Source organism: Poecile atricapillus, chromosome W (assembly GCF_030490865.1).
Source record: "Poecile atricapillus isolate bPoeAtr1 chromosome W, bPoeAtr1.hap1, whole genome shotgun sequence".
Lineage (NCBI taxonomy): Eukaryota > Metazoa > Chordata > Aves > Passeriformes > Paridae > Poecile > Poecile atricapillus.
Genome location: NC_081288.1, coordinates 55,177,419 through 55,203,204, shown reverse-complemented (window position 1 = coordinate 55,203,204; position 25,786 = coordinate 55,177,419). Strand labels below are relative to the sequence as shown.

The 25,786-nt window shown below is 39.7% G+C and overlaps 1 protein-coding gene across 1 annotated transcript; it reads right to left on the bottom strand.

Annotated features, from left to right (window-relative positions):
- Positions 1–1,209: 1,209 nt before the first annotated feature.
- On the bottom strand, positions 1,210–25,786 carry LOC131591812 (ADP-ribosylation factor-like protein 8B). The gene is made up of 7 exons (XM_058862881.1): positions 25,456–25,786; positions 19,413–19,493; positions 10,783–10,856; positions 10,310–10,403; positions 7,820–7,887; positions 4,627–4,697; positions 1,210–1,589 (listed from the first exon to the last, which is right to left on the bottom strand). Exons 1-7 carry the CDS (start codon positions 25,642–25,644, stop codon positions 1,540–1,542), a joined length of 627 nt encoding a protein of 208 aa, XP_058718864.1. The 5' UTR covers positions 25,645–25,786; the 3' UTR covers positions 1,210–1,539.

Genomic DNA, 25,786 nt, shown 5'->3' with positions numbered 1-25,786 from the left:
GTAAGGCTTCTCCTGAAAGCTGAAAACACAACATCCAGTCTGCAGTCTGCCATGGAGTTCTTGTATCTGCTGACACAACAGAGTATGACTCCTCACAGATGTCACATTTATTCTACAGTGGAGGAAAAAAAAAGTAGTTCTACCCTGTCCCATGCCCTGAGGCTTTTAAATGACCGTATCTTCTGAGAGCCTACAATACTGTTTTCTTTTAATTAAGTAGTGATGTGTAGTCTATGATGACACAAATAATTTGATTTGCATAGTGCAATACCATGTCTTGCCATGGATGAAATTTGATCATATTGTATTTGATATCACATAATTTTGGTTCTTACTTACTGCCCCACAGATCATAAAACCATCCCTCTCCAGGAGTAAGGAGGATGAAAGGACATCTCATATGCACTTTCACTATCTCATCCTCCACCAATAACTCTGCTTTTGACTTCTGGATCTGGATTCGCAAGCACTCCCCATAAAAGAGTACGTCGCTCTATAAAGTCAAAAACTAGTATATAACCATCTATAAGTAAAACACTTTAAAAGTACAACCTTAGGCATAACCCTAACCCAAGGCATAACCCTAACCCAAGGTGGAGCAGGGAAAAGAGCTCTGGGCTGAGTCAGGTGCCAAGCACAAAGCAATGGAGAGACCTATTTTGTGGCAGAGTACCTTTTAGTGTGGCAGGTCTATTGTAGCTGCAGTCCCTGGAGCTCTGGCCTCTGTGGTTTTCAGAACCCTAACCCTAGGTAGAGCACTAAAAGGAACCTTGGGCTAAGTCTGGTGCCAAGTAGAAAGGTATGGAAGGAGCCATGTTATAAGATATTTTTGTTCCCCTTGGCATGCCATTTGTAGCTGCAGTGTGCTTGGAGCTCTGGGCTTTGTGGTTTTCTGAACCCTAACCCTAGATGTAACCCTAACCCTAAGGTGGAGCAGTGAAAAAAGCCTTGGGCTGAGACGGGTGTCGGGCAAAAATTTAGAGAGAGAGCTATTTTGTGGCAGTTTTCTTTTCAGTTTGGCAGGTCTAGGGTTAGGTTTCAGAAAACCACAAAGCCTGAGTTCCAAGGACTGTGCAGCATTTTGTTCATGTAAGAAGCTCTTTATTATAGTTTTAATTGATTATTAATACTTAAGTAGATGTATTTGGAGGGAAGAGATTCTGTGTGAATAATTATATGCTACATTCAAAAAAAAAATTGTTTCCACTGCACAATTTATTCAGTTTCAAATTAGAAAAAAATTACTATGTATTTGACAATTTGCATGCATAAACTCAAAACATTTCAGCTCAAAAAATTATTGATTTCTTCCAGTCTTGTATTAAGGCGTTCAGGAATTTCACTTAGGCAGACAAATATCTGGATTTAAAAAAAAAACAACAAAATAGACAGACAAGTTACAAGTCAGATTTACTTCCATTAACAAATATGACCACAGTGAGTCCTGGTAGTAGACAGTTGCATTCCTTATCTTTTCTGTGTGTATAGCTGATAGGAGTCAAAGTGATTGGGGAAGAGTTATCTTCAGCAGAAGTTTCTTCAACAGTTTCTTGATTTGGAGTGCTGAATAAGCCATTGTAATGTTATGTCTGCCAGAATAGATGAAACAAAATGAAAAACTCAACAGCCTGTTTGCACAGTGTAGAAGCACAACAGAACACTAGCAGGTTAATCCACATTCAGAAACCTCAACCAAACAAAACCCAGAAATCACAGGTTCTCATTCACACGTAATTAAAGTTCCAAAGTTCAACCTCCAGGTGGCCCTTTTCTAGTTTTTTGTGGTTTTTTTTAAATTGTGTGCATTTTGTATTCTTGAAATATAATGACTGACATCAAGTTCTCTAAGCCATAGATAAAGAACTGTTGAAAAAGCAAAGATTTAAGATGACCATAAAACAAATTGTAAAATCCAGAATGAAATGCTGTGTGAGAACAAAGGCAGATACACAAACAGAAGGCATGAGAAGGGTAAACATCTGACAATACATTGAGAAGCTATTTATGTAGGTTGTAGGAGTCCAAGGTCTCTCAAAGACGTGCAACACTCGACTAAAATTTGATATCTGAAATTGGCACCCCTCCTGATGCCATCCAATGCATTGAGCTGAAAACTGCAGCAGTTCACAAACTGATTCATGAGCAGATTAGATGTTTTTGCCTCAAGGCAGTAACATCTGTCAGGAAGGCAGGAAGAATGTCAGGGGGCAGCAGCAGCTCTAGCCCTCAAATTGAAATTTGTTGCAATATTTGTCTTAAGTTCAAGACAGCACTCCATGAATATCCTTGAAGACCAGGTTAGGCACTGAGACTGCAGAAAAAACCAACCCACTGCACTTATAGCAAAGCTAATAACTACATAATTATCATCTCAGGACACAGTAACTGGCAGCCTTACACCTACACTTCCTGATGAGACCAGTTATCTGGGCTGCAACTCACACTGGAAAACCAATATTACACAATATTACACTGGAAGATACCTGACCAAGTCTCACTTAGGGTTTGAGTCTTTTTCATCACTACTCCCAGAACTTCCACAAGTAAGTGATCTCATATTGTTCTATGTTGGGAAGGTAGAATTAGAAAGAAATTATAAATATGACTCTGTAGCCAGACAGGCTAAGGAAGAAATACAAATGATAGCACGGTTTAAATAATTCAAAGAAACCGGTCTGGTATGTCAGAACACATTCTTTCCTGCAATAAAACCAAGCTGAGACCCCTCTCCCCAGCCTTATAAAGAAAGGTCTGAAGGACCCTGAGATAACTAAAAATATGCAAAAATAGCGATTTCTATAGGTTGCACACAAATGTTACTGTATTAGTATACTTAGAAAGATTAGTTAGTAAAAGAATAAAATATTCATATGTATAAGTTATATAAGTAATTGCAAAAGAGAGTTCACGCTCTTAGTCTCTCTTAGCTCTCTCTTAACGCTCTTGGCTCTCTTAGTTCTCTTGGTCTCTCTCTCTTGCTACTCTCTTGCTATGCTCTCTTAGCCCTCTTGCCTCACTCTTTCTACACTCTTACTGCTCTTTTTCCCAGCTCTCTCACTTCTGTTCTGTTACTCTCTTTCTTAGCAATCTTAAGTCTTGAACTCATGTATTCGTATTTTACCCTCTTTTGTATTGCTCTCTCTGAGCCCGCTTTGAGCTCTATCTGCTGGCTCACAGCAGGCTCTCTCTCTCTCTATCCCATGCCCTGAAATAAACTTCTAACACCTAACTTGACTATAGAAGTCTTTGCCGTGTCTCAGACCGTCCCCAGAAAGGGTCTCCTACAGTTCTGCATTAATGATCATCCTTTCATGCAAATTTTAGCATGCTTTTTGTTGCATGCTTTTCTCCTCCAGGGCATCCAGACAAATGGACTGGGATCAATACCTATTTTCTCCATGATTCTTTCAGAAATTAAGCTGTTTTTCCTAGTTTTCAGTCACAATCCCACTTTTAAGAATCTCCATCGCAGCCTTACCAATTTGATGAGGATCAAGCACAACATTTCAAAAATCTCAATTACATTCACTGCCCTTCAACTACTGAAATTATCCTGTTGTCTTCTACAGCTCTTATCTCCTGAAGCCTAATCTTCCCCAGTGTTGTAGCGCCTTCTGTGCACCTCCCTCGCTCAGAGATAACAGCTGTACCCCAAGCTGCAGCAAACATGGGTCTAGTCTCCTTCAAACTAACATACCCAAATCATGTACACTTCCAGGAGAAGCTCTCACTGTGAACACATCTCTGCACACAGCTGAAATCTCCCCCAGCTCACTGAAGTCCAGGTGCCATGGTACAGTCTCCTCACCATCTCCACTAGCTGGTTCTCCCTGTGTAGGATGGCAATTTCCCCAGCTCTGAAAGTGGCTTTCTTCCCATTCCCACTCTCATATTTTCTCACTCAGCTGATCCCTACAGAGCTGCTGAGCCCTTCTATTAAGTCTGGCTTCCTCACGTAGCAGCTATAAATATCTAGCCGGGCTAGATCCCATCCCATCCAGCACCACTTAGCAGCATGCAGAGAAGGGTGGCACACAGGTAGTATGCCCTCAGACAATTTCTGCAGCTGCTAGCTCAGCCTGTGCTTCATCCCTTCTTCCTGCCCTGTGGAGGGAAGGGAATGGAAAAACATGATAGACAAAAGGGATAGGAAAGTGGAAGATAGGAGACAGAGGAAAAGCATTTCCATTTGGAAAAAAGTACCCATCTCTCAGTTCAAAGAACAGCCACATGCATATAAAACCTGCTTACCAAATAAAACCGTGTATAGAGTAAATCACCATATTATTTTTAGGATAACCTAATAACTGGAAGGCCTTCATATGCAGATGTTTTTTCAATAGTAACACAGTTTCTTGTAAAGGATTCAATTACTTCAAACTTTAAATATGCTTTTCCAAAGTCCCTGACAAATTAGCTTCTCATAGAACTACGTATTTCTACAAGTTTGCTTTTTAATTACATATATTTTATTTTTTTTAATGACACAAATACAGTCACGTGCAATATTTGCAAAATATCTTTCAATGTAAATTGAGATCTTCAATAATATAGTGGAGGTAGATGTTCAAACCTGATGTGATCCAAAGTACAAAGCATATACTGATGACACTAGAAGAAGCTTACCTATGTTATCCTTCTCTTTACAGGAAATAGAATAGCAACAGATTTCTCTGTCTTGAATAGCTGAAAGGTTTCTACAGAAACAGAAACAAAAAGTTATAACCCCACAAACACTGAAAACAGAAATGTCCATTAAATTTTAAGTTTTCTGCTTTTTACTCAGTGGGGTCAATTCTATTCTCAGACCTTAAATTCTTAAAATATCCCACTGCACACAGAAAGCACACATTTCTTGAACTATAAGGTTTATAAAATTTGAATTACACATTAGGTCAGTAAAATAGTGAGAAATAAAACCACAGAAATGCATAAGCTAAAAATAACATTTTGTGTTTGTAACCAAGTATTACCCACGTCTTATCATTCACCTTTTACTTTTTTCCCTTAGAATTCTGAGGGTTTTTCTCCAGTAAATCATAATAAAATAACAGTACTCAAATGATCACACCATTTGTCATCAGGATGTTTACTATATCATACTTAAAATATCAGATCTGACTCCCACTGAAAGGATCCTTTACATTTAGGTAGAAACCAGTTCTTAACCAACTTCTTTCTGGGAACTCTCCAACCCCTCTCAGAGCTTCAGAACACTTTATTGTTTTTTCATTTATTTATCCTCACACAGGTGACACAGACATGCACAAAACATTTTCCTGAAGCAGGTGGGAAGTGACTGAGAGTGGGAAGACACTGAGAAGTCTGAAGACCATATAAGAGATTCTAGTAAAGAAAAGAGAACTAAATAGGGACCTCCCTGGACTTTAGGAGAGCAGCCTTGGCCTCTTGGGGATCTACTTGGAAAAGTGCCACATAGTTAGGCCCTGTAGCAAAGAACGGCTTAAGAAAGCCAGTTAATATTCAAAGTTCATCTCCAGACTTGAGAATAATCTATCCTAACAAACCAGGAAAAAAAGCCAAAAGGCATTAAGTGGATGAACAATAAACTCTTGGAAAAACCCAGTAATAAAAAGGAAGCATACAGAAGGTCAGAGCAGAGACAGGTAACCTGGGAGGAATAAGGAAACATTGTCCAAGAATGCAGAGACATCAGGAGGTCAGCCAAAGCCCAGCTGAAGTTGGATCTCATGAGGGATGCCGAAGAAAACCAGAAAGTGACAAATGGAAGACAGGAGAAAATGTGCACTCATTGCTCAGTGAGACAGGGGTCCTGGTTACATAGGACATGAAATGCTGCCTTGCTAGCAAGATTAGCCTTCAGAAACCCCAGGCCCCAGAAATCATGAGTAAGTTAAAAGCAAAGAAGTTGTACCCTTGATGGAAGAGGATCAAATCAGGGAATAAATAAGCAAACTTGACATAGAGATGTCCATCCATAAGCCCTGGTGGCATGCACCTACAAGCAATAAAGGAACTGGCTGATATCATTGTGAGGCCACTCTGAACAATCCTGTCAATTGGGAGAGGTGCCTGAGAGTAGCGGAAGGCAAATGTCACTCTACAGAAAAAGAAGGACCCCACCTTGATTCCTGTGAAGGTGATGATGCAACTATTCCCAGGCATGTGACAGACAAGATGATCACTTGCACCTTCGTTTGATAAGGCTTTGACAGTGCCTCCCATAATATCCCCACAGACAAGCTGAGGATGTATGGGTTGGATGCACAGATGGTGAGGTGGTCTTAGGACTGGCTGATCACTGGGTGATCAGTGGCACAAAGACAAGCTGGAACCCAGTGACTACCAGTGTACACCAGAACCAATACTGGGTCCAATCCTGTTCTATTTCTTCATTTGTTGCAAATTATGGGGCAAAGCACAAATTTGCTGATGACAGAAAAATGAAAGTAGTGGTTGATACACCAGAGGGTCGTGCTGCCACCCAGAGTGACCTCCACAAGCTGGAGAAAGGCCTGGCAGGGCTTTTTTTGCAGTTTAACAAGGCAAAGTGCAAAGTCCTACAGCTGGGGAGGAACAACCCCAGGCACCAGAACATGTCAAATGCCAACTGTCTGGAAAAGCAGCTTTGCAGGAAAGGACATGGGGGTCCTGGCAGGTCACCAGGCTGAAAACAATCAAGCAGTGTGGTACAAATGCTAATGGTATTTTGGGGTGTACTAGGAGTGCTGGCCAGCAGGCTGAAGGAGGTGATCCTTCCCTTTTACTCAGCAGCAGTAAGGCTGTACCCGACCAGCTGTGAACCATCAGTACAAGAGGGATGTGAATCTATGGGATAAGGTCCAATAAAGGACAACTAAAATTAAGGAACTAGAGCAATTCACATACTAAGAAAGGCTGAAGAGCTGAGACTGTTTAGCTAGAGAAGAAAATGCTTAGGGAACTTCTTATTAATGTGTACAAAAATTTGAAGGTAGCCTGTAAGGAAGATGGAGCCCAGTGATGAGACAAGAGGCAATGGCTATAAACTGAAACACAGGAAGCTCTCTCTGAAGACACAGAAGCACTTTTTAGCTCTGAGAGCAATCAAGCACTAGCAAAGGTTGCCCAGAGTATGCAAAGTCTCCATCCTTGGAGATGTTCAAAAGCTGTCTAGACATGGTCCAGAGCAATCAGCTCCAAGGGGCGAAAGTCTCTGCTTGAGCAGGTAGATGACCTCAGTTCCTTCCAACCTCAGCCATTCTGTGAGTCCCAGTTTAGTAGCTCAGACTTTAGACCATCCTTACTATATCAAGACTTCACTTTCTACTAATTAAAATTATGTGATTTGTGAATCCTATTTTACAAAATTAGTGCCATACTGCTCACTTTTACAAAATTCTGTATTTTCTTTACAATGACATTTGCTATGCATCAATTCGTTACTTTCAGTAATTCCTAAGTTGTGTTTTGGATATATGGCAAAAATACCTGACTAGCTTAAATTTACCAACACCAGATTTATATGGTTCTGTTCTAATGCCATTCAGGCATTAAACTGACACTGCATTGTACTGTGAGAGGTCAAAATGACCCTTTCACTATCCATAGCAGTTCTGTTCTCAGTGATGGGAAAACAACTTTACACAACCAAACAACAATCAAGAGCGGTTCAAATCTACTGCAGTCAGTTATCAGCCTAGATCAATACATCAGATGCCAGCAGAGCTTGAAGTGGAATATCTGAGAATGTAAATAGCATCTTTTATAGCAAATTATTGCCACAGATCATCAATAATTTTGACTTAGAAATCAAACTTCACAGTGTCTCAGCTTTTTATAGAAGCCAGCTACTTACAATTTCTCAATTAACTGCTTCTCATCCAGTGCACCTGGGAGGTCTCGTTTATTTCCAAGAACTAACACCTGAAAGAAATAATTCATATGCATATTAAATCCAGGAGCAACACTAGTTTATTTTTGTCTGTAATTTTTTGTTGGCATTATTCTGGATCTTGCAGCTATTTAGAATCTAACAAAATGACAAAGGCCTGTGGGAACATAATGGAAATCTCGCTCCTAGTCAGGACCAGATGCTGGATGTACACTCTCTGAAAACTGGATCAAATTATTTCTGGGTGTATTAGTATCAGAAGTCTCCTCTGGAAGTGAATCCTTCCATTCCAGATGGCATTATAGGATGGTGTCAGATTAAATGCAAAGAAATGTGGCAGAAAGCATGCATCAGGTGCATACAAGCCACTGAAATATATTCAGTTCAGAGGACCAGACTGATGGTAATCAGAAATAGGGCATCAGCAGCAGAGGCTTGTCTTAAAGACCCAGACAAAATTCTCTCTCCATTTTTTTGCTCCTGACACACTGAACAGCTCAGCCTCCAAGCCTAACCAAGTTATCACCTGAACACCAGTCACCTCTGTCTCAATCTGAGCATCCATGGTAGAAATCTGAAAGGCATCCATTAGGAATTATGTCCAAGAAATGCAGAAAATTTACTGACCGAATAGATGCTGGAACTTCAGTTCCTATTCAAGGCCTCAAGTATAAATGACTGTCAGATAAATGGGTTGAGCACATTCTAAGATAAAGTAAGTAATGGAAAGTTCTTCTAGTTATGATTGCATCACTGTTTTCCAGATGTGCTACAATTCTAAGTCAAGACTGTCCCATTATATCCCATGAATCTGGAACATATTAAACTCATTACTCACAGTCCAGATTAATAAAGTTGCTCTAAAATCTATAATGTCAAATCCTGAACACAATAAATGGAAGGAAGTTCAATACTAATTACTATGTGTGAAATAAAAGTAAGTAAAAAATACATCACTGCACCTTGGAAATTACCGTATGGGTCAGGCTGGGCATTTGGAATGTGATATTATAACATATAAAAGGCAAAGAAATTAATTAAATACTACTGAAGATACAAGAGACCAATCATTTCAGTAAGGAAAAGTGAGAAGCAAAAAAAAAAGTTAAGAAAGTGCAAAGGACAGGTAATGTCACTCCCCATGAACAGCATAATTGTAGATTTCTTTTCCTTTTGTAGGATTTGTTCAATAGGTAATTAACATATAAAATCACAACAACAGTAGCAAACCTTATAATATGGAGAATCACTTGAAAAACTCTCCTTTGAGCATAGTGGGAGGAGAGGAGGGAGAGAGAGAGAGAGAGTCTGACTGTATACTTGAGGTACCATTTTTATACAGATCAAGTCCCAGGTATCCATGGGGTTTAGATGCCAATCCCATAACTGGGAATGTGTTTAGATGCCATTCCCATGATGGCATGTGTACAAACACTTCCCTTCCCACCGTCTGCCATGGTGGCAATGTCTAGATGGGTAGCAGGTCAAGATGCTAAGTAAACGAAACCTTCAGCTCCACTGGGCCTGCAATTAGCTCCTGCCTACTGTGGCATTTGTGCTTAACTCAAGTTCCTGCTGTGGTGGCATACCTTATGTGAACTTCCTGTTCCTTCTGTGATTTCAACTGTGTTCTTTAAGTCCTTACACTGTCTACTCACCCTCAGGTAACTTCAATTACTTGTAGTGGCCAAGCGTTCAAGTAACTGCTTACAAAAAAGGGGCCAAGGAAGAGCCATCAAGTTGTGAGCAACTTCTTCCTCATTTGTATGTACTACTGTTTTCTTTCTTTTAATCAAGGTATGAACTCTTGCTTGGTGCTGTCAACATAAAGACCAATGATAACCTGATGGATTTCTAAATTGGCAAATTACATTTAAATAAACAACACTGGTCTCCATCCTCGTATTCCTCATTAGAATTTCAGCTGAATACACTATTCTTTGACACTTCCAACTGGAGAACAGATGCGTATTTGCATTTTTTCCACACAATTTAGTTTGAAATACTAAGTCAAGAAAAAGTCAGGACACATAAAAAGCCAAGCTCCTACACAAACTCTGGAAGCAGAGGACACCACTTGATATTACTGTCTGACAACCTGCAGAAAGATTGATCTCACATGCTGTAAGATACTGCCAGAAACATACCTGGGTCACTGGCTGAAACCCAGCCAACAAGGGACTGACTGGAAGCAATTACTGTCTGATAATGCCACACACGAAAACAAAATTTTTTGGAATCTATTCTGACCTTTAGACAAGAAAATGTACAAACACAGTGCAGCATTCATCAGTTGTTGAGTACTGTGAAAAAAAAAAATCACAATAATTTTTCTAAGAATGCTCAGTGTATCAAGGCTGCATCAACCTTGCATTTTTAAGAGACCAGAGAAACCCATGAAGATTTAGGTCACACTGTCAACATTCAGATAAGAATAATACTGAAAATACTTACTGGAATTCCATGCAGCTGTGGCTTATCTATCAAACTGTGTAGCTCATTTTTTGAAGCTTCTACTTTTTCTAAGTCGGCTGCATCCACCATGTAACTGCAACGAAGAATAGTTATTTATGATATTGACCATTACCTGCAGAAATTTGCATTAAAACATCTGAAATGTGACAAACGTGTTGATATTGACCAGAGCATTAGAAAAATGCAAAGTTGAATAAGCCCTGCATTTATTGATATAGGAACATAACGTTAAATATAGCCTGTGGGGAAAAAATTGCCTGGAATATGCAATTACTTTCATGTCTGGGTTGCTGCACATGCAGAACACACTACTTTTATTGTACTTCTTATGTGATGGAGGTGGACAGAAAAAAAAATGTATTTTATTTATATATAATGTAATGTAATACCTGATTTTATAATAATATAGATTGCAAAGTACATTTTCTATGGACATACAAAAGAAAACTTACACAACTGCATTGACTCCTCTGCAATAACGCTCCCACATGCTTCGAAACCTTGGCTGTCCTCCAATGTCCCACACCTGAAAAGGTAAGAACACTCCAGGCCCAAAATAGTTTTTAACTACATAGTCCTAACCCAACAGAATGAATTAACTCACACATGCAGCATGCAGGTTGTATTGCCAATTACAGAATTTTATTCAAAGGTCTTCTTGGCCCCTTCCAGCTAACGGAGGGGGACAGGCACATTCAAAGGCCTGTGACACCAAAAGCTCCAAATGTTCTTTTTGGAGAATGTTACCCTTTCCCACTCACTGAAAGAAAAGTCTTACTCAGATACCAAAGTGAATTATTGCAAATGCACAGTCTCAAAACAAAAAAGAGTATCTTCATTGTATGAAACAGTTATGCAGGTTAATTTTTAATGTGGCTAGGGAAACCTGAATTAAGAATGTATCAGATCTTCAACAGGATAAAGACAGTAAATAAACAAAGAATTGGTCGGACAGCAAACTGAATCCACATAAGGGATGATACTCCCCACTCCAAGGAGCTCCAATACCTCCACAGCTCTCCCACTGGTTCAACAAATGTGCTTTAAAAGACACATGGATTAATTAATCAGAACCAGAAAGGAAACAGTAGTATTGGTGGGCCTGAAGTGATTAAGCATTGTTTCTTGAAGAAAGAAAGCTCAAATTCTTCTTATGATGTTATAAAATCTCCAATCCCATAAATATTTACACATGCTATTAGTGCCCAGCAATCCCATGGAATTCCTATTTTTTAATACACCGTTTTTCTGTACAGGAGTTACATACTCTGCTTTACTTGCAAAAAAAAATAGTATTTTGCAAAAATTTGCAAAAATTGATATTTTTGGTGGATGACAGTATCTTGTTCCTAAACTGTTTCTCAGATCAAAATACCAGTTAACATATATACATCATACAGGCCAGAGCTGTGAGATAATGTATCTGTTACAGCTACATCCAAAGACAGTTGTGTAGCAAGTGACACACAGATTAAGACCATGATGAATACTGAAAAATAAAAGTAAAAAATAAAAAGTAATTTTTTCCTCTGCCAAGGAAAAAGAGAAGTAATAATTTCTTATTTTAAGCAGATTTTGCTATCAAAACAATATATACTGTATACCAGATCTAGGAGGCAAGTATATTACAGAAGAACTAAATTTGGAAGTAAGATATACAGATACAAAATTTTTTAAGAGTTGTCCTCACATTTACACTATAAATCCAAATTATGCCTTCTCTGGCAACAAAGCTTGGCACAAAAGAGCAAGACTTCACAGACCCATGGGATAAGGCTTTTCCAATTAATGTCCACTATTTTTTAATTTCACAGCCTGTAAATCATATTTATACACCAATTTCTGTATCATTTTCAATATCTTATATTCATATTTTAGAAAGAAATATTTCCCAATTCACCATTAAAATCATTCCCTGATTGATATCTAACCACTCCTTCCAACATAAAACTATTGTATCACCTAAATGTAGAGTGCCTTTTGATCCCCTGAATAAGATCAAAAATTTTACACATGAAAGAGCTTCTGACCATGAAATGGGTATCAATTATTATCTGTACTGACATTTGAAGCCCTGTACCAAAGGTCTTAATAAAATAAACCTTTATACTTTAAAAGCTTGGATGTAATGAATACACAGTTCAGCATTATGGTTAGACAACAAAACTTACACCAACACTAATTACTCCAATAACTCATCAAGACCTTGAAACTATCCAAAGCCATCTGGTGCACATCTGTGTGTCTCAAAAAAGAAGCTAAATTATTTTCTTAGTAAAAAGAAGCAGAGGGGAGAAAAAAAGGGGAAGATGATAGAGCAGGCTAGTAGTCAGATTAGATTTTTGGAATGCTGATAGCCATGAATATCTACAAGATGATATAGCCTGGACTAATCACAAAATAAACAACACAAGATAAAAAAAACACTGGTTTTGTCCTTGCTTGATGATATACTGTATCTTACGATATTAAATTGAACTGCAGAACAAGATTACTCTCATTAGGAGAAAAAGTCACCTTGAAACAACAGGAAGATAAGTCATTTCCAGTCAGTTTCCCTAATCAGGCTTACAGCTATTCATTAAAGTACAACATGAAGGACACAATACAGACTAAGTGTTTTTAACAGTGCTTTGGAACCAAGTTTATTATTCAGATTACATAATAATAATTATCTGAAATATGGAGAAAAAATGAATGTATGAAATGAAAAAAACCCTTACCTCTTTACCTTTGAAAACAAAATGGTTTTAATAGTAACTTTCCAATACTCCTTATTACATTGAATAGCCAATGAAAGAGTTAACTACTTAATTCAAAACACAAATTGTTGCACCAAACCATTTTCACAGAACATGACTGAACAGACAGAACTGTGAGAATGGAAGAGGTTCTCAGGAAGGAAAGGGGAGAGCTCATAGTGTTAAAGAAGTTTTCTTGCATGAGTGTTGTATGTTTTGTATATCAACTATTTTTACATCCCAGTATTAACGCACAGGTAGAAACTATGGTCTAGGTATGAATGGGGATAGGCAGGAGACTAAACAGCTGAACATACAGGTAGCTATAAAAAGAAGTTTGCCTTGTCTGGTTGTTTTTAAAAAGAGGCTGGTATTCAAATTTCTCCCATGACTTTTACTGGCCCCTCAGGAATAAAAGTTTCATAATATTTAAAAGGTAATTTTATCGCTAGAACACCAGCTGATTTAAAGAATCAGCAAAAGCTTACAGAATGACCAAACTGAGAAAAAGTTTCTTTGATATCCGGTACCACTGCCTCACAGGAGATTAAAATCTCAAGGATTTTCTCTTCAGGCCCAATCTCAAAGGCACATAACTCGTTAGTGCCACATTTTATACATTACTGTTTTATTTGTCTCTATCTACCCCTATAGTGTAGCAATTCTTATTGTGCTTTCAGGTCTACACTGTAATTAATTAGTGGAATGTTTTAATCTATGAACTAGATCATCATAATGGAGCCACTGTTTACCATATACTTACCTGAGTACAATATATCAAATTCTTCTAAAAGATGAAACTTTGGATTTATCTCTTTCCAGTTTCTTCAGAAGAATCTAAGGTTCCATCTTAAGACTGTAGCTATGAGCTGTGTTTAAGGAGCAGATCCTTTTCTGTTGCACAGAGCTGTATCATGACAGTTGAGCAAAAATGCACATGAATAGGTTCAAAGATTTTTGAAAGCGTTCAGTTACAGGAAGGTTCATTAACTCTCTAGCTGTGCTTCTTCAAATTAGCTCATACTGTGGAAAGGCTTGATGGTTCATGAGAAAGCTGCAGGAAAAGGGTTTTCTAGATGTCATGTTACATGGCTTTTTTTCAGATATGCTGGGTAGAAGATTCCTTGTGGACAGAGATTACAATGACAAATTTGTATCTAGATGTCAATGTGTGAATTCACTGCCTACAATTTCACAGCAGTCAGCAAAGTCTAGATGGCCTTTCAGCTGATCTAACATCTTGTTTCGGATGCCAGAATTACACTCTAGGCTGGACAGTACTGACTACAGGTCCTCTGACTATTATTGAAAGAGCTTAAGCCTCACTGTAGACATATAGCTGTTCACATGCAGGCATTTTAACCTGCAAAATGAATCCAACACTACAAATATCTGAACTCAGAAATGTATCTTTTTTCTTGGATGTATACAGAAAGTATCAGCCATAAAACCTAACTTAAACAGGTGAGGAATTTGTTAAGCAGAGAGGAATATTTGGGCAAAATAAGGCAGCACCAGTAAAATCTACCACGACAATGTACACAGGCAAGCCTGAGATGTGACCAATGAGCTCAAACATACACAACAAACAGCTGTTGTATTCACAGTAAACTCAGTGTGTAATGACAGGGAGCAACTGGAAAGCATGGGACAACTTCAATCACCTAAAATTTAGGCATTTAATCCAGGTGACAAAAATTTCTCTTTGGCTACTGAAGTGCTCAGAGGGCACCAACAGCAGGAAATTACTCTGTTTGTTTTACCCACCTTGCCTACCTGGTGAACAATTCTTGCAAAGCACTCACTGCTCTCCAGCAGGTTCAGACAACTGGCTCAGGCTGGGTTACTTACCACCTGGCTAAGCTCACAAGGGAGAAATCCTAAATGATCACCTATTCTAGACTGGAATCTTCAACCAAAAATATCTATCTTTTTTGCCTAATAAACAGAAGACTAAAAAAATCTAATAATTTTAAACCTTTTCATAAATTTCCCTGTATATACAAATCTATACAGCCTAACTTGTAGTACCTACCAGCCATGTAACTTAATATGGAAGTCAGAATATCTTACTACTTTAGAATACTTACTACTTATTATCCTACATATTGGAAATGCCTTCACAGTCGCTCATAGAGTAAAAAAAAAAAAAAAGTGCAATGTGGTTACATTTTCTGCAGGCAATATTTCTCAGAACACTATGTTCTTTGAAATCAGTCTTGGCCCTTTAAAGAACTCTGTTCTCTCTCCTCACTAGTGATAAAGCCCAACTTTTAAACACACCATTAGGCATTTTAATCAGATCTTATAAAAGAGAAAAGCTGTATGTGCATTTCAATGCTCAAAATTTAATCATAATATTTTCATAGAAGAACTGGAAATAGACTTGCAACACAAAATGTTCACAAAGTATCTTTAACTCCTGATAACAAGCACAGAGGCATTTTAATGGGAGACAGTATTTCTAAGTGATCAGGGGCTATTTTGCCATTTTATCAGAGACACGAAATGCAATGCTAGAAGGATCAACAGGTGGATTTTAAACAGGACACAAAAGCAAAGTCCTTGTACTTAACTTCCTAAGAATCCTATCAGTCCATTTCTCTAGCCTGTTAAGGTCCTTCTGGATGGCAGCAGAACCCTCTGCTGCACCAGCCACTCCTAGCTTTGTACTACCAGCAAACTTGTTGAAAGTGCACCCTGTCCCACCATCCAGGTCGCTAATAAACCCACTAAACAATCCCTAGGAGTTAGCACTAGTCACTGGGCTTCCTGCTCTGGAACACAGCCCTTTTCAATCCACCAGTCCAACAGCTCTTCCTTATGGGCAACTATCACAAAACACTGGGACATCCAGCAAAAATCCCTTTTCTGTAGAAATAACTGCTTTGACTTGAAATCAGGCCAGACATAGCAGAGCTTTTTCAGAGTAATCCAAGTCATACAGTATAGCCAGTATGTGCTGAAAACACTGCTGGAGCTACACTTAGAGAACACACACAGGCTTGTATTACTGCATGACATTTGAAATGACAATACAACAGGGAAGATAACCTGAATAAAAGGAGTAAACATTACAAAGCAGAAGAATTCTGCTTCTATGAGGATGTGTAGAGACCTGAAAACACTACTGTCCAGAGCAGGAGTGCTGTAACAAAGGAAGCTGGCAGAGGAATGCACAGAGCTGGTATCCTTCTCTTGCCTCTCTGCCACATCAGAGCAAAGAGCAAGCAGCAAGAAGCTCAGCTTTGCTCTCCCCCAGCTAGGCTGTGCAGGGTGTGGTGGAGGGACACCGGCATCTAGTGGTGACAGCCGGGGTGACCACAGCCCACACCGCCAGCTCCAGTCCCCCAGCACCTGCTCTCTACTCTCTGGACCACAATGGCCAGGAAGTGCACAATCTACCTGGCCATGCTATTTTAAGAAAAACAAACGCAAGAGCAAGGGAAATGAATCTGTGGCATTATTATCTTCTGCGTATACATGTCTGTGGTGCTCTATTTCCTTTTAACAGAGACTGTTCAAAGACCATCACTGCAAGAACCAAAGTCCCTTTAAATAGCAGTTCACGATTCAAGTCTTCTGAGGTTCTTGAAACTTGGCTTCTTAAAGTAAGTTTTATTGCTGTCTAGCTTGTTGAACAGTAAATCTCACCAAAGCAAAAGGATTGCTAATACTAAGCAGATTAAAAAACCAGAAAAAAACATCAAAATCGAATCACTCAGAAAATAGCAAAACTTGTTTGGAATTAAAACCTCAAAGCAATTCAGTCAGATTTTTTGTTCACGGAAAAAAAAAGATAGCCATCAGTTTTGTAATGAACTTCAATGGAATAGTTCTAGCAGATCCCTAAGTTGTAGTATGTAACATATTTTGATGCTAGAAATCATACCAACAACCTCAACCACAATCTCAAAATACAAAGCTGCCTGCTTAGATTTCAAACACCATGTGGCAAAATCCTTTCTTTATTGCCTTCTCTTCTTGGAAGTAACAGGTGGCAGGTTATTAAACATATTGATAAGTCAAAATTTGACAATTCATGGTTAAAGCTGACAGCCATACATTTCTAAACAGGTTTAGCTTCAATTCAAGAACATCTGAAACTGGTATCTTCCTACAAAATGTTTCAGGTTACATAAATCAGTTTCTTTTCTTTTAGTGTGGCTCAGATAAATACTCACCATACATGCACACATGCCAGTGACCATATTTCTACATAGTAAGATTAGAGACTAAAAATGAGAATAAATCAACCAGCTTTTGGAAATGACTGCCAAAATCAAAAGACAGGAGAAAGAAGACCATGGGTTTCAGTTCTTTCTGCCTTCTGGAATTGTATGGAATCTGCAGATGAAACTGAAGTGAAGAAACCAGGCAGTGACACTGTACTAGCATAGTACTCCCTTCTTAGTGGCCTACCCCAAAATACAGCAACAGATAAAGGATTAGTATTACCTGATTACTGGGTTTGCAACTTACCTTTCCATAAGTAATCAATCCTATACTTATAGAATGTGAATTTTTCACTTGATGACTTTTTGACTCAGTTGATTTCTCAACCTCAATTTTATAATAAGTTTAATTGATTCTGTTTTGCAGTGCCCCCTGAAACCTTTGAAAAAGGTCAGACACAATGTCAGGTCTTTCCTTAGCATAATCATTCCTGTCATGTTTAAAGAACTTCACAGGTTTAGTAAAATAACACTTTATTCATTAATTTTAATAGCTGATAGTTGAATATCATAACGTTTCTCATAATATTTCTATGAGAAGGGTTACCTGTTTTGTTGGGATAAAAAGGATAAAGAAAAACTTACTCTGAATCCTTGTTGCTGGGCTGCAAATAGCTCATAAAAGGATTCTAGCAATAGGCACCTCGTCATTTGAGTCATCAACTTATCAACAGATTATGTCATTTTTCTCAAAGTAAAATAATTCTGGAAACCTTATCTAGCAATAGCCTGTAAGATTTTAACCTATATATAGGAACAGTGACATACAAGTAGTTTATCCTGACAGACTTTTAAGGAAATAAGCATCTATCTGTAAGAGTCATGTTCCCCTACACTCCTTACTTTCCCTGAATGCTGCTGTAGCAGAAAGACTGTGAGAATGAGTCAATGTATCTTCCTGTGCAGACTGGCTTCCAAACCAAGTATCATTTTTGAAACTAATAAACATATTAATTATGTTAGCATTATCTCCCTATTCTTAAAAATTCTATTATAGCAACTATATATAAAATTACTTTTGAGATCAGAGTAAAAGAAGGCACAGTTCCACAGAAACTCACCCACACCCTCCCTGCACAACTTAATCTTGCAACATCATTTGCTCAGACAACCCTTGTATAAACTGTTAGTCAGTTCCTTCTTGAACTATTTTGATGACTGCTTACTAGCAAAATATTTTTGCCTAGTTTAATGAGCCATCAACGACTTTTCTGTTTTCTTCTACACCTGACAATTCTGCAGCAGCATCAGTACAGCCCTCCAACTATGCCTGTGTTCTCTCTACCAATCATGGCCTCATTGCTTCTGTGCAAAAGGCAAAAAACAAAGGAAATTCCTTTTCCTGCAGATTATTTATGAACTATGGTTGAATGCGGTAACTTTTTTATTGACTGTGGCATCACTGGAATTTGATCAGTGGCTCAGGAGTCATATCAAACCAGAGGAAGAATATCTATAGAACTGAGGGAGAAAAGAACTTACATGTTTTGGAAAAGGAGGGAAAAGTTAAGGTAAAGACAAAAAATCTGGATTCCCTTGACCTAATTTTAGCTAGAAGTTGTGAATTTCATCTAGACTAATCAACCAGGCTCCTTTCATTGTCTAACAACAGACAGTGCTAATGCTACTGGAGTGATTTACCTCTATTTTGATGCCTATATGTCTCTGTAGCTCTAAGAGATGGTTCCCCAATAACTGACTTAAGCTAGATGTTCTATTTCAGCATTGCTAACGCATGAGCTAAACCACACTCTCCACTGAGATACCTACCATTTCACTTACAGCTGAAGAGGGGAGAAGGGGAAGAGAGAAGACAGACACACCCCCAGAAGTCAACTCAGCTACCTAAGTATCTCCACATTTTATGACCTTTCTAAACCAAAAAACTGTAACAAAGCTTCTGCCTGGCATGGAATACAATGAAATCAAACAGATTAATGTAACAGAGAAATATATTACTATTGCTTAAAAAAAAAGTTAGTCTGGAGCTAGAAAAACAGATAAGGGACCCTATAATCTTAAAACAAATTTCCTGTCTTTCATATTTCCAGTTGAAATTACTCCATTATTTATTCACTCTGTATTAATTTAAACATGCACACCTACCTTTATGGTAACGTTTCCTTTTGTTATTTTTCTCATATTGAAGCCTACTGTAGGAATCATATCTTCTGTGAACTGCCCCGACTAGAATATAAAACCAAAATTGTATTTATTATAAAACAGTTGATACATACAGGAAATGTTCTCACTTGCAATCTAAAAAATGGTATTTTACAATACTGTAAAATATCACATTAATTTTCAGCAAGAGCACTGGCCAGCACTTCAATTATTGCATTGTCACATCAAGGAAGACTGTTCATTTCAGCCCCTTTAAGTGATCTTTTATTCTCTTCAGCAACAAAGATCACCCCAAAAACCACGAGACTTCAGATAATTCTTTATCTGATCCTTTGGCAACACTGCCAAAATTACAGAATTGTAGGATGATTTGAGTTGAAAGAAAGAAACCTTCAAAGGTCACCTAGTCCTACCCCCAATATGATAAAATATTATAAAACTGACTACAACATGATTTTTTCCTCTAGTTTCTCACTACAGTTACCACTAGCTTAACTCCAAATATAAACAGTGAAGGACCACCCATGCAGAGAGGACTATCTGCATACTTGTTTTTTTCTGTGTAGGTGACAGCAAAGGAATCCTGTTGCAGAGCTAAGACAATGTCATTAAGGCAGAAAAGTAAAAGGGACTCAGTGTACCATAAACTCCAAACATAAACCCTCAGCACAAAAATGGTGCCTCCTCCCCCAGTTCAGAGAAATATTTTCACAACAAAGACATTTCTCGCCACACCAATGGGAATCTTAAAGATTTCTACCTACTGCAGAAGATACTTTTTGAGGGTTGTCATGGGGTGACTTTACCTTCAAGGTGGTTTTAGGAGCTAAGGAAGTTGAAGCTGCTGGTGGCTGATGGGAATCTTTCCTCCTGACCAATTATCGGTCATTTCTAAGAATTGACAGCAGTTTTGACCATTAAAAACTTGTCAACCTGTGAACACCTCCTTAAGATGTAAAGCCAGAGCTCTCTTGTCCTCTTTGTTTCCTGGCTGTGAAAGGTAACAGAGCTCCGGCTGGCCTCCCGTTCCCTGCCCAGCCCATGTGGCCCGGGCAGGGGCTGGGCTGGGCCCAGCGGCTCCCGGCCGGGAGATGGGGCCTGCGGGGCTTGCCCCGGGCTCTGGCCGGGCCAGGCCGGTCCCTGGCTCGGCTGCAGTTTTTGCTGTGACTGAATTCACCAGAGACTGCCGAGTAAAGAAAGGAATAAAAGCTCTTGACCTGCGGCAGGCTGAGACAGCGACCACACTCGCCAGAGCAGCCATGAAGAATCGGCTATCGAAGACAACTCCAGCTGCTGCTCCAGCAGAGATCACAGAACCATCTACAAAGCCTGGGCAAGATTTTAACCTTTTCATTACCCAGATGAGACTTGCAGATTAATCCTTTTATCCAGAGAGAGAAAAAGAGAGTAATCAACATGTAAAGAGACTTCATAAACTATCAGAGACAGCAGAGAAAAGAATTAAGCTTCAGAAAAGGTAGAGAATAAGGAGATGCTTTATAAGCTGAAATATTTTTCTGTTAAAGCTATGGAGATGGACAATAAGGTCTTGAAAAAACTCCTTTAATTCATGACAGAGTATATGGGGAGGAATAGAGTGTTCAAAGTTTGGATTTTGAGCAAAAGGTGGAGTAATTGTGATACAGTGAGGTGCTGGAACAGAGTGAGATAGAGTAATAGTTGAAGATTTGAGGCCTTGAGAGCCAATGAGAAAACTTCTGTTTCCAGGGAAGCTCACAGAAACAGATGAAGAGAACTTTTGCCTTTTAATAACTCATCCTTAAAAATAACATCCCTAGACTCATTGACCCATACACACCTCAGAGTGATGTGAAATGGGAGGAGTGAACTGATGACAGATTTCCGGGCAGCTGGCATCAGAGAAATAGAAAGCTATAACAGAAATAGCTTTCTTGTGGAAAACTCCATAGATTAGCAGAAGAAAACGTCTGTTTCTCTACAAAGACTGATAAAAAGACTCTAGCAGGAATTAGGACTGTTTTAAACACCAAAGTTCCAAAGTTTTTGTCTCTCTGTTGTCATGTGAACAAAAGAATGGTGGGTAGTAGGGGATAAAAAGGGTTTTCTGGAAGTTTATTCTGGTGGTTTTTTTATTCTTGTAGTTTTGTTAATAAACTTTCTTTATTCCTTTTAAGTTTTAAGCCTGTTTTGCTCTTGTTCTAATCCATATCTCAAAGCAAGAAATAAGTAATTTTTTTTTGTTACTGCTTTAAAACCACGACAAGGGTAAAGACAAAACTCAGATCTGAGTGGGTAACTCGTCATTCATCTTCCTTTTGGAAATGCACCATTAACAAGCTATTGTGTCTCGTGGACATGGTACAATAAGATAGGCATTTTGTTACTTATGTCCTAACAGAGGCCCAGGTGCTCTCTGCAACACACAGCAATCCTGGTTTTCCAGTCATACAGCAAGGAAAGCAGCACCTTCTGGGCCTGCCACTGCCTTTCTGCATCTATCTGCTCATATTTACCATGAACCTTGGGTTGGTTGGTTTTTTTTGGAAGAATATACGGGTATATGGACAAAGCAGGATGCAGTCATGTTCCATCAGTTGTCTCTCATCCGAGAAATGGAGGATCAGAGCTTCAGGGTGCACTGGAAGAGCAGTGTGTCTCTCAGTCTACCCCTCCAGGGCTGTTACTGGGACCTGTACAATTTCTGAAAGTTTTCTCTGTCCTTTTTGTGGTGGAGCGAGAATACACTCTACCTCCAGTTTGCATTTACAATGTAAGGTTAATAATTTTTAATCTAGGTCTTTAAAAACTGTGCAACTTTTGACAGTTCCATGATTGTCTCAAGATTTTGGAGTTTGGAACTAGATCCTTCAAGCAAGAAAAAACTTCCATCAGTTCTTTGTTCAACCTCATTTATGGGAATCCTCTTGCTAAATTCTGTACTATACATCTTCACCATCTATTGTCTCTTTTTTTTCTCTTCTTCCCTGCTTCAGTAACTTGTCAACAGCAGTAGGGAAAAGAAAGTGAAGACAAAAGCCCCTGCAGTTTCATACAGATACACATAGCCAGCACTGACAGAAGTTTTTAACTGGATATAGTAAGACAAAGCCAACCAGTAAACCCTTTTGTGTATTGTGTACTGGTGTGCCCAGGCAAATGGTGGAGTCACCATCCCTGGAAGTGTTCAAGAATGGACTGGATGTGCTATGGTTTAGTTGACAGGGTGGTGTTTGGTCATTGGACTTGATGATCTTGGAGTTCCTTTCCAATCTTAATATTATACAAACTTGTTAAAATATGTAGTACCTATGTTTGTGGAGGACTGACATACTAACACAAATGAACATAAACATTGAAAATGTAGCATCATTACTCAAGGACAGGAATGCCTAGAAAACCAGACAGTTGACTCAGGAGGCTGCAGAAAGTCAGAATTCTACTTCTGTCAGCAAATTATACATCATATGTAACATGCTAAACTGGAAGGCAAAAATAAACTAAACAAAAAAACCAAACCACCATAATTGCTCTAGTATTTGGGGCAGAATGTAAAGAATTAGCATCTTCTTCACTGGTCTTTAGTCTTTTCCTCTAAAAACTCTCCATTCTGATTGAATGGAACCAGATACAAAGAAAGTATTATGTCTACAGTTTTTTTATTTTCCCACAAAGTGAAGAAAGGAATTGGTTCAATTGTTTGCCCACATCAATCCGAGAGCTGTTTACCGTGTTTTAAATGTTGTAACCACCTAACCACCACAAAGTAAAAAATCTGTACTACTCTGCTTGCTAAGGAAGGTTTACATGGCAAATTGTCTATTTTTGTGAATATTTAAGAATGTAAAAAAATTTTGTCTTATTTCAATAAAAAACAGATTACCTCCCAACACAAATGAAAAATAACTGATGATAAGAAGTTTCCAATGTCCTCCTAAAGTTTCTGAATATTGAACTGATAATTAAAACTGTCATTACCCCCAAACATATCAACAACCAAGGACCAGATTCTACTCCATTACATCAATGTACATCCACAGTATGTGGCAGTGATTTTATCCAAGGTTTACATTGTTAATTAAGGGCTAAATATGGCTCAAACTCTTGAGAGCAGACTGTCTAAAAGGGTGTTTATCCAATCTTAGCATGAAAGGATCTCTGAGTGATCTTGTAAAATTAAAAAAGTTGTAATTTCCAATGTTTTTTCGTGATCCACTGCAGCCTGCATTTTAAGTAGCCACAACTTTACAACAGCTATTTTCATTGTCACACTCTAGCTACGTATTCACAAACATACACAGCGTTCTCTATTTGCCTTTTCCATATCAACAGTATTCAAAAGCAAATTCTAATTCATTGCCTTATCCTAATTTTTTTTTCAAAATTCTCCAACCACTTTTCTTTGGTGATTATCACAGCATCTCATGTCCAGACTGGAAGACCCAAAATCTACAAAACCTGCAATGTGTCACCCTGCCTAAGTCACAAAACAGGAATGTCTTGTAGAATACTCTTTAAGAAATAACATTTGCAGGGAAAATCAGACCTGCAGTAAGAGGAGTGCTCTGGTGTTGAAGACAACATCACAAACACCTACAATGCCATTCTATTGGTGGTATAGTACATGGGAGTGGACAAATAGTTAAAGACACAGTCTGGCACCACACTCTACTGAGGTCTCTGAACCGCTGTGTTCCTCTTTGCTCTGTTCATGGAAACAATCCACAAAGCAATGTAATTTGTCATGCCTTTTCCCCATTCCTAGGCAAGGCCCACCCTTGGGAAATGTCATAATGCAACTTCCAATGGGTATAATAAGCACCGAGGCCTAATTTAGAAAGATTACTGGAGTGTCTGACAAACCAGCTAAAATACCAGATACAGGTATATACCACTGACTGCTGATGTCACCCAAAACATACTTCCATTGGGCATTTGCCATTCCTTTTTCTCGTGCTCTCTCTCCTCCTCTTCATTCACACTAATGCATAATCTCTTATTTTTCCCTTAATCCGTAATCATATGCAAGAGTAACAAATATCATATAATCTTCAGGTCTTCATTACTTCAATCTCTCTGACTTTGACCCACACATCTCCCAGTTTGGTTTTGATTCATGATCTATTGGCTTTTCACAAAAAGGACTGAAGATGATCTAGAAATTTTCATCTCGTAGCAGCTGAAGCTGTGATGCACCTCACAAGAGATACCTTGCAGAAAAAGCTCCACTAAGCTTCATGATCAGAAGTAAGCAAAATGTAATGTATATATATATATATACACATATATATATTTCCATCCTCTGATGAAAAGCAAATATTTGGGATGTACCCAAATGCAGTTTGGAGGGCACAGCAAACTAAGACAAGGAATGTATTTCAGCATGGTGACAAAAAAGAAAATGTCATGGCAGGCGTCAGCATAGAGAGGCTGCAAGGCCATCACCAGAGCGGGAAAGGAATGCTGCAGTCTTGAATGCTGGGGAAGAGCTATGGAGGATTTGTGGGAGGCATTAGTATTGCTGCAAATGATGGGAGGAGAAAATTCAGTAACGGGCAATTTGTGGCCTTGAGGGATGCAGGGTATATTATTCTGGGATACACTGAACGTGGAAAGCTAACCTGAACCACGGCAAGAGCCCACGTCCATGAATCTGCTCCAAGACTGGCACACTTTGCAGCCAGACCCAGGAGACATCTTCTCCCTCCCTCTGAAAACACTTTCACTCACACCTTAGCCTCCCGCTGTGAAACTCTCGAGGCTGCAAACCATGCAAAAGCTGTCTCATACTCTCTCCCGCCCCCCCTCCCTCCGCATCCCACCGCATGGCCGCGGGACCTCAGGGCAGCTGGTGGCAGCGCCGCAGCAGCAAAGCCCGCACTTGTTGCCGGGGAAAGGCCGCGGGGCGGCGGCCCCGGGCGGGCGGGCGGCCCCCGCAGCCCCGCCGGGCGGCCGCGCCCGCCCCAGCCCCAGCCCCGCGGCCCTGCCCCGCCTGTGGGCCCCGCAGCGCCGCGCACCGCCCTGCCCCGGGCCGGGGGCCGCGTACCGCCAGCACGGTGAGCAGCGTGGTCTTGCCCGAGTACTGCAGCCCCACCAGCGTGAGCTCCATCTCCTCCTTCCAGAACAACGAGCGCAGCCACTCCAGCAGCCGCGCCACCAGCGACAGCATCCCGCCCAGCGCCCCCGACCTGCGGCAGGCGCCCAGCCCCAGAGGCACCGCTTCGCTGCTGGGCATGGGAGCAACGGGGGAGCCGAGGCGAGGCGAAGCGAGGCGGCGGCGGGGCTCGGGCCGGGCTGGCGGCGGCGGGGCTGCGCGGGGAACCGAGTGCCAGGCAGGGCCTCACGTGACGGCGCCGCCGCCCTTCTCCCGCCGCCGC